This window comes from Camellia sinensis, chromosome 7, assembly GCF_055761805.1.
Source record: "Camellia sinensis isolate YWXY chromosome 7, ASM5576180v1, whole genome shotgun sequence".
Lineage (NCBI taxonomy): Eukaryota > Viridiplantae > Streptophyta > Magnoliopsida > Ericales > Theaceae > Camellia > Camellia sinensis.
In genome coordinates this window covers 11,541,632-11,551,491 of record NC_138967.1, presented here as the reverse complement: position 1 = coordinate 11,551,491, position 9,860 = coordinate 11,541,632, and the positions used below count along the sequence as shown (strand labels likewise).

The following is a 9,860-nucleotide window of genomic DNA, read 5'->3' as shown; positions in this document are numbered from 1 at the left end:
TTTCCTGCTTTGAAGGATTGTGCTTCTTTGCATTGTAGTAAGGTTGCATTATTAATGGACTACAATCATAAATTCATTACAAACGAAATTTGTTAGATTTATCTACTTTCTAGTCATATAGTACTTCCGAAAACAAGTAATTGGATTCATTTGCATCACCCATGTGCTTAGGGATGTATTCGGTTTGGTATGGTTGGTGTTTAGGAAAAAAATTATACCGAACCAATAATGTCGGTTTTATTATTTTGAACACCGATACAGACGGCTTCTCCCATCAAACCGCACTAAACCAAACTAATTGAAACGGTTCAGTTTGGTGCAGTTTATCAGTTTAGGATTTTTCAAACTTGAGTCACTTTTAAATATAATTACTAATCTATATAAAAATATTAAATTAGTTATTTGTCTATCATTTCAAGCATATCCAATCCATCCATTTAATACATACTTTTCAATACCTAAATTAACAAAAATAAAAATAAAAAAAGTTTAAAAATACTAAAATTTTAAGAATAATGAGTTAGAATTAAGATTGTATAATAAGAGTTTACAAACTTAGGTTATAAAGATGATAAGGTTAATAATTTATTATACTTATTAATATCATTATATTATTAGAATATATATATATATATATATATATTGTAAATACAATATATGTTGAAGTGGTCAGTTTCAGTTTTAGATCGGTGCACAAAGTGCTTAAACCGACATCAAATCGAAAATCGAAAAAATTCTAATTTAAAAACTGCACAGACCGATTTTTGTTAAAAAATAAACCAAATATAGTTGGTTTGGTCTGATTCAATTGGTTTGGTTGATTTTTTTTATTATTATTTTTCTTACATCCCTACATGTGCTAATCAATAGGAGAAAATATATACTACCTGCATGGATCAATTCCGTATGCTTGTCGGCCTTGATGTAATAACTACCGAAACTATCAACACAGATGGATTGTGATAACATCTATAGATATTTGTATTAACAACTTTTATGAATGTTTGTAAGGATGCTTGATATTTTAAGGAAAGTGAATCTGTAAACGTGCGATAACAAATGGTTTGGATAAATCTAATTTGTTCGGTAACATGACACTGAAATATTCTAAATTGTTTGACAATGTATAACCAAACATGCCATCATAAATTTAGAAAAATAAAATTGATATTTTAAGGAAAGTCAATTTATAAACGTATGGCAATAAATAATTAGACAAATATAATATATTCAATAACATAATATCGAAATAATTCAAAAGGAATAGATATAATTAAAAAAATCTATAATAATTTTAAAAAAGATTTAATTTAAGATTAATTTTAATATTATAAAGAATATAATGAAAATTTCACTTATTTTTTAAAAGTGTAATGAGAAAATAAATGCAAAGAAATTAAATTATGGTGTAGGTATACTTGGGTCCCGTTTGGCAAGAGGCCGGTTTAGTTAAAAAGTCAAAAAATTATTAAAAAAGTCAAAAAATTAACAATTTATATTAAAAAGTCAAAGATTTTTTCTCTCTACTTTTTGTACATCTTTTTATAAAAAGTTAAAAAATTATTCTAAACATATTAATTTTTTTTAACTTAGATAAATAGTTAAAAAATTATTAAATTAACCTGTTCCCGAAAGAGGCCCGGGTGGGTTGGCTTTTTCTTCATTAGTAAACTACCAAAATACCCTTGAATCTCCAATATGGCTGTGAAGATGTCAATCACCAACCAACCCACAAACCATTGCTCCTGTTTCTTGCACGCACGCAGAGGGACAGAGAGAGAGAGAGAGAAGATGCACGGATTCGAGAAATTGAGCACGACCTCGAAGGGGGACATAGAAGAGGGGACTCTCTACCCAGGTCTCGGCTATGGAGAGAACCAGCTTCGTTGGGGTTTCATTCGCAAGGTCTACGGCATTCTCGCCGCTCAACTCGTCCTCACCACCGTCGTCTCCTCCATCACCGTCCTCTATCCCCCCGTCACCGACCTCCTCAAAGGAAACTCCGGCCTCTTCCTTTTCCTTCTCTTCCTTCCCCTTATCTGTAAGCCCTAGATCACATTCATCTCATTGATGTGTCCGTCTGTCTGTGTATTTATGTATTTATGCTTGATTTGCTTTATTATGATCGGTTTAATTGACTCTTGATGGTTGAATTGATGGCGGAAATTTCAAGATCTGGGGATCTTGAGTTTAGGGTTTGCTTCTTGTCCAATCCTTCACCCTTTCTTTTATCAAATTTAAATTTTGATGAAAAAGTGTTCAAAAATCATCAAATGTTCATCAAATCAAGGGAGAGCCTTTTTTTTTTCATCGAATTTGAATTTGATGAAAATTTAAAAAGATGAAGCATTGGAGATGTTTTTTTTTTTTTTTGGTCCATCAAATTTGATGAAAATGGAAACGTGGGATAAGAGGGGAATTTTTAAAAAGATTTTGATGAAAGGGTTGGAGTAGTTCATGTCAAATCAAACTTTTTATTCAAATTTGGAATCAAATTTGATGAAAAAATTGGTGAAGGGTTGGAGATAGTCTTAGAGGTGTGATTTGTTGTAGTTTTCGTTGCTATTTGGTTATTGACTTGATGGCTGGAAATTGTTGGTGGGTTGCTTTTGAAATTGGGTTTTGTTCTTTTTTGCATTTGGGGTTTGAAAGATATATTTTTTACACATTTGGGGTTTGGATTGCTGGTAATTGCTACATAATTGGAGTGTGTTAGAGGCGTGATCAGTTGCTGTTTTGGTTGCTATTTGATTATTGACTTGGTGGTTGGAAATTGTCGGTGGGTTGCATTTGAAATTGGGTTTTGTTCTCTCTTCTTCTTTTTTTTTCATTTGGGGTTTGAAGGGTTGATTTTTTTACACATTTGGGGGTTTGGATTGCTGGTTAATTGCTACATAATTGGAGTGTTGGGTTGTATATGTTTGTCCATACCGTCAATGGGTTTGGATTAAATAATATTATTGTTCTGTATTTGTTAGCTATATGTCATCTTTGGTATAAATAAATAAATGAGGTGTGTCTTGTGGAGACATTATTTGACTGCATCATTACTCTAAATAAATTGCTTTGGTAGATTCATTTTATAAAAAAATAAAATAAAATAAAGAAGAAAGATAATTCAATGTGTTCATGGGCAATAAAAGTTTTTATTCATTGGCAATTGAGTTGTCTTGTAACTCAAGTGATGAAGAAACCAAATATCATTGCTAACGATAAAACAAAACAAAACAAAACAAATTCGACTCGATTCCTCCTTAATTTGTTTTCTATGATAATACTTGGCTTGTGAGATACGGCTTCATAATATATATACATATATCTTCTATGCCATTATATATGTGAAGGCTGTTGGTGGTGTTAACGTCTCATATTTTGGGTTTTTCCAAAATACCCCTATAGTTGGTGCTTATGTAAAAGAAACTATATTAAGAAGAGGCTGAGAGTCAAAGCCAAGATCATGTGTGTGACAAAGATGACACTTACTACTTGAACATACCATACTATGTGTGCATTCCTCTTTGTCAATATTCTTATACTATTATCTTTTTTCAAATTGCACACGCATCGCGTGTTTGGACCAAGGTTGTTAAAATCGGGATCCTAAGTAGGATTGGTGAGAGGGTCTGGTGGATCGGATTGTAGGATCGGATCGAGGATCGTAAGATTTTACTTTCTATTAAAAAAAAAGATAAAAATTAAAATTAAGATGATACATATTAAAAATAAGGTGAAAAATCATAAAATCTACGATCCTACTTGCGATCCTACCTACGATCCTGTACGATCCCATACGATCCTACACGATCCCATGCGACCCTACACGATCCTACTTGCGATCCTGTTATAACATCGATCCTACAACGATCTGGATCGTTTTGACAAAGTAGGATCGTATCGCGATTTTAACAACCATGGTTTGGACCGTTAGTGTATATATATATATATATGTTTGGTAATTTAGGAGACTGTATGCGGTCATTTGGTCTAGAAAAAATAAAGTAAGTGATAAAAACATTGGGACTGTTTGGTTATTTTTTGTGTTTTTCTTCTCAACCTTACATGTCTGGTTTTGAAAACTAAAATGCAAGCTATATTTTATTAAAATGCAGTGTTGTGGCCCTTGTACGTTTATCAGCAAAAACATCCACTGAACTTGATCATCCTTGGACTCTTCACTATGTGCCTGAGTCTCACTGTTGGTGTCAGCTGTGCCAATACAGATGGTTTGTAGTTTGTTCCCTACTGCTGAAAGTGATCTTGGTGAAATGTGTATAAAATGAACTTTCTGATATCTTTTTGTATTTGGTGTTTACAGGAAGAATTGTGCTTGAAGCCTTGATCTTGACATCAGCTGTGGTAGTCTCCTTGACTGGGTACACTTTCTGGGCTTCGAAGAAGGGCAAGGACTTCAGCTATCTCGGACCAATCTTGTTCACCAGCCTCTTTACCCTTTTCTTGGCTGGTTTTATTCAGGTTAAATTGCTTCTTCCTCTTTGCTTCTTTGGAAGTTCGGTTGCAATGCCGTTTACCAATATTCACAAATTTTTTTCTTTGGATCAGAAAAAAATAAAAAGAAAAAAAAGAAGAAGAGGAAATGATATTATAAAAAGGAAAAAAGAAATACAATAGAAGGAAGAAAGAAAAGCAAATTGTTGACATTTTACAGAGAGCCCCCAATCCCTAGATATTAAGAATAATGGCATCTCTTTAAAAGAAGCCCCCCAAAAAATGCCAAATAGCAAATCTTTTTTCGAATCCTCAACCTTCTCCTGAAAAATTCTAGCATTTCTCTTCAACTATATAACTCAAAAATCTGTGGAAACATCATAACTCCGCGATGTTTGAGCTGTATCATTTGAACCAAAGCCTCTAAAGTCAATGCAAAACATAATCTCACATGATGGTGGAATGACCCAATCAAGCTCCACTAAATGAAAAACTTTCCACCATACAGATATTGCTATGGGGGAATAATGTAAAAACAAGGTAGTGCTGTACACACAAAAATCTATACAGATTTTACCTAGAATGATGAGGCAGTTTTATGTCCTCATTTAAAAAAATAAATAAATAAATAAAATTGAATGGTTTTTATTTAAAAAAAATGTAACCTATAAATTTTGTATAACAATTTTGTTCGTAGATCATTTTCCAAAAACAAACGATCCATGCTCTCCTCAGCCCCAATATTCAATCACATGTACTTGTTTTTGCTGATGGGTCATGCGCCTGACTGGTTGGCCGTGTGCTGTTGTTGTGCAGATGTTCTTCCCACTCGGGTCTACCTCAACTGCGATTTATGGTGGAATTGGTGCTGTAATTTTCTCAGGATATATTGTTTATGACACAGATAACCTGATCAAGCGGTTCACATATGATGAGCACATCTGGGCATCTGTCACTCTCTATCTGGACATTCTCAACCTGTTCCTTACAATTTTGAGGATACTGAGGTCGTCTGACAATTAGTTGTATGGTGGTATACTTTCACCAACCAGGGCTTTGCCTGAAATAATTGTTTACCTTTTCTATAACTGATTGTGAAGGTCACTGTGTGTCTAGTATATGCTTTTAGTACAAAGATGCGATTCCGGCATTGTTACTATGTACTATATGAGTGCTGAATAGGCTGTTGCAAACTGCTGGCCATACATATTGTACTTGAATCTAGTGTTTGAATTTTGTTAGTTTTCTTTGAAAATAAAATCTGTGGGCTATATTTCTGGTTGCTTTAATGGCTTTGCAGTTTTTGAATTTTCTTTCTTGTCATAATTTACCTTCAATTCTATGATATGTTAGCTTTCGTGCCAAAGCAACAGATTGTTGGCCCAATGAATACTGCCTAATGCTAACACTCATGCGATTGGGTTGATCCAGTGACTTTGAATTTGTTGTGTTATCTGAGGTGAAAAAATGCATGGTCGCTGTGTCCCACAGATTTTTGGAGAACTAGTTATATTGATGGAATGCATCACAAGTGATTCGATCATGAGTAATACCTTGGCCATGTCTTTTTTTTACTGTGAATGGTGAGTTCTGAATCATGTTTGGATCCCTCCATTAAGCTCAAATCTCTTATCTTGTGTTTGAATTAATGAATTTCTAGCTTTAAAATGAAATGACTTGAGTGGGTGCAAACCTATGCTACATGGACTAGGATATAAGAATAATGTACGAGTTTGTATCTGAACTTCACAAAAAAGACTTTTATTGTGTGTATATTTTTAGAAAAATGCTTTGAAGTTCTAATTCTTGAGAGCTCTAATGAGTTGACAGTGGACTCCACCTACTGTGATGTGATATTTTGGTCTTGATTTTTTTTTTTTTATTCATTGTCATATCATTAGTGTTCTATTAGAGCACCAAAATTAATGTTCTGAATCATTGTTGATATTTTGAACATACAATGTCAAAAGATATTTTACTTATTTTATAACAATTATACACATAATTATACAGTAGTATCTGATGAAAAGTATCAAACACATTTCATACCCTTGTTCAAATATCGAGGGTCTAACACGGATAATAATTCATTGTAAAAAGTGCATGTAATATAGGTTCAAAAACACTTGTAATTTTACATCTAAATCTTTCGACAATTTAAAATGAAGATGGGTTTACTTTGAAAATTGTTTGGCAGCTTCTATAATCGTTTAGCAATTATTTTATAGACATTATAGGGGAAAAAAAGAATTGCCAAGTTTCAAACCATATTTTGAGTTATGTGCTTTACATAACAGCATGGATATTTTAGATATGAGTTTTAAAATTGAATTTAAGAGTTTTTTCATGATGAATTTGAATTAACAACATAAAATTAATAAATTAAAATCCTTCATGCTAAGGGCTCTGGTTCTACAAAAAATTATACTAATAAAAAACTTCTCCTTTCATGAATAGAACCAAAGATAACATATTAACATGGAGCACATGATTTCCCCCCAAAAATAACATTTTTTAAAAATGGAGCACATGGGTTTTCGGAGGGATTCAAGGAGTTCTTCCACTCTAGAAAAACTGGCAGTTCTACAAGTGATAGAATGTTGTGTGTAGTGGTTCTTATTTATTTACTCTCACATGCATTGCGAGGGTAACTGGTACGTTACACAAAATAATTTCTCCCCTCGGAAAGCCCCATGTTACGTGTTACATTTTACATCCAGTCTGAGGAAGAACACGAGCACACCTCTCTCTCTAATGCAGTTTCATTGAATTTGTAGCAACTCAAGCTTCCATCCCCCAACCCAAATCTGATAATTACATATGCAAAAACCTTTGCAATCTGACTGAGAACTCTTACCATTCTCATTTTAACAAGATTGAAATACAACCATTGACATAGGGAACCAAAACAAGAACCCCACTCCCATAACCAGAGATGGGCTCTACTAAATGCACATAGAAAATGTTCGATTGACCATTCTTAAAGTTAAAAACACGAGGGAGAAATTTACAGTGTGAATTCATTTTTGTTTTTTTAAATGAAAAAATGTTCATGATTAAGCGAAAAAGCAAAAATCCAAAAAGGGAAGTATAAGCGAAATTAAATGAGCAGTAGTTGAAATAGGTTCACTATCTTCAATAAATCCTTTCTCCCACCATCCTTGAGTACAAAAATTTTAAAAAAGAACTCACAAGAAATCAAAGGTAGTAGTGGAATTAGAATTTTCAGCACCTATGTTTAGAACTACAGTATGAACTGCCATATCTGACAATTTAACATCTACATTATTTGTCACACAAAGGTTGGGCAAGTTATTGCGAAACTCAGAGATGCACAGAGACAAGAAGATGAAATTGGGATGAAAACAAAGGCCACAACAAAGTTTCTTTAATAGAGTAAAGGATTGAAATTGGGATAAAAACAATGATATAGTCACATGAATTTGTTTGGAAGATACAAAGAAATATTTACACTTTATACTAAATAAAAAAGCATCCGTAAACAACAACACTTCACAAGATATAACCATTGGAGAGAGTAGTTTTAGAAATTAGAACTAACTCGCAACATTTATAATCTCAAGATGTAACTAGGATCACGACTTAACAACAGGCTCGTCATCATCTTCAATATCCCAACCGAGATCTTCCTCTTCCTCTTCCTCCATAGCACTCAGCCTTTTCCGCAAATCAGCTCTGTTTGGGCTCCCACTTGCAGTCGCCTTAATCTCATCAGTGCTCCCAATATCTTCAATCTCATCCCACCCAAGATCTTCTTCCTCTGGCATTGATGGTTGACTTGAAACAACTGAAAAGTCACTATCTTTGCACGATCCGCCACTTTCTGCCTTCCCTTCCGAACCCAATTTCTCATCAGATTTCTCCTCCACATTATCCAAATGCACTCTCTCATCGACCCCACTGTCACTTTTCGATCCCACATCATTATTTTCACTTGTTAAACTCTTATCTTCACTCTCAACCTTCGAATCGTCAATAGCATTTTCCATAGCATCTTCTTTCTCTTGAACCGGTTCTTTCAAATCATCCTTCGACTTAGACCCACCACTTGCTTCATAATCATCATCATCAACATCCCAACTCAAAACCTCCTCGTCATCCCTCGAAATCACCCTCTTCACGAGCTTAACCCTCGCCTCCTCCACTTTCCTAACCTTATAAACCCTAAAAAAGTACCGACTCCAAAAACTCTCCCGATCAACTGTACCCGGAACAACCTCATTATAAATCTCTTCAATCACCCCATTCTCTTCAATCAAATCTTCAATCTCACCACCCATTTCATCCAAATTAAACCTTAATTTCCACTCATTATACTCCTCCAAATCCTCCTCCGGTTCCTTACAATACGTATTCAAATCACACTGAACACCACGAATCTGAGCATCAATTCTACTATACGGTTTGTTCTGATTGTTACTACTACTACTGCTACTAATTTGCTTAGAATCAAACATTTCACTATCAGAATCATTATCAAGAATCGAGTCTTTACCTTGAGATATGATGTCAGAGACTGTGTTTCCAATATTATCGATGGCTTGACCGACCGACTCGAGGGACTCCTGAGCCGCGGCGGCGCCGGCTTCGAGCGAAGTCGGGAGGTCCTTGACGGCGCGGCTGGCGGCTTCCCGGATCACGGCTGTCTCTTTCCTCAGACCCGAGCTGAATTCCTCGAGATCGCGCTTGTAGGTCTCGATCACCGACTCGGATTTGGAAGCTAGGGTTTTGATCAGGCCACCGAAGGACCAAGCATTGGTGATTGAGGAAATTGAGGGTTTAGGGCTAGGGCTTGGGGTTGGGGTTGGGTCTGGATGGGGATGGTTTTGGGGGTCTGATTGTGAATTGGGTGAGGAGGGAGGGGTATTTTGGGGATCTGCGGGTTCTGGATCGTCTGAGAAGACAGATTTGAAGAAATCCATAGAGAGAGAGAGAGAGAACTAGGGTTTCTTGCAGCGTCTATGAAGAAGAGAAGATTTGAATTGACGTCGTTTCAAGCAATGGATCGATGGAAGAGAGTTATGTGTCTATGATATGAATTTTATGTGGGCCCACCTAATGCTTCAGAGTTTTTTTTTTTTTTTTTGGCAAATGAGAAATTTATTATTTATTTATTTATAGATTGGAATGTACTGAGTTGGGTATAACAAGGATACCACTTTAGTCACGTGGATCACAACATATATGGTTGCGGGTGGGGTCGTACAAAATACTCACTAATTCGTTAAAATTGTATCGATTTGTATCAATTTATATCGCTTTAATCTTTAATCGCAGTTTAAATTTTAAAATTTATAATCCGCTAACTAAATCGCTCCACTCTGCTAAAGTTAATACATATATATATTTTTAATTTTTAATAAAATATCAATGTAAAAATGAGTGTGAAAAAG

The 9,860-nt window shown here is 34.7% G+C and overlaps 2 protein-coding genes across 2 annotated transcripts; one reads left to right on the top strand and one right to left on the bottom strand.

Annotated features, from left to right (window-relative positions):
* The first annotated feature begins 1,645 nt into the window (after positions 1 to 1,645).
* LOC114268911 (Bax inhibitor-1 family protein) lies at positions 1,646 to 5,735 on the top strand. Its single transcript, XM_028210148.2, has 4 exons — positions 1,646 to 2,041; positions 4,110 to 4,223; positions 4,316 to 4,473; positions 5,263 to 5,735. Exons 1-4 carry the CDS (start codon positions 1,699 to 1,701, stop codon positions 5,467 to 5,469), a joined length of 822 nt encoding a protein of 273 aa, XP_028065949.2. The 5' UTR covers positions 1,646 to 1,698; the 3' UTR covers positions 5,470 to 5,735.
* A 2,094-nt stretch (positions 5,736 to 7,829) lies between these two features.
* LOC114268912 (uncharacterized) lies at positions 7,830 to 9,615 on the bottom strand. Its single transcript, XM_028210149.2, has one exon. It carries the CDS (start codon positions 9,387 to 9,389, stop codon positions 8,043 to 8,045), a length of 1,347 nt encoding a protein of 448 aa, XP_028065950.2. The 5' UTR covers positions 9,390 to 9,615; the 3' UTR covers positions 7,830 to 8,042.
* Positions 9,616 to 9,860: the final 245 nt, after the last annotated feature.

What these genes read in the sequence shown, in the direction of transcription:
- LOC114268911 (XM_028210148.2), top strand. Translation starts at nt 1,699, where the DNA reads ATGGCTGTGAAGATGTCAATCACCAACCAACCCACAAACCATTGCTCC. An exon ending in CAGCTGTGCCAATACAGATG is followed by an intron (nt 4,224 to 4,315) that starts GTTTGTAGTTTG and finishes TGGTGTTTACAG; the next exon opens with GAAGAATTGTGCTTGAAGCC. An exon ending in TCTTGGCTGGTTTTATTCAG is followed by an intron (nt 4,474 to 5,262) that starts GTTAAATTGCTT and finishes GTTGTTGTGCAG; the next exon opens with ATGTTCTTCCCACTCGGGTC.
- LOC114268912 (XM_028210149.2), bottom strand. Translation starts at nt 9,389, where the DNA reads ATGGATTTCTTCAAATCTGTCTTCTCAGACGATCCAGAACCCGCAGAT.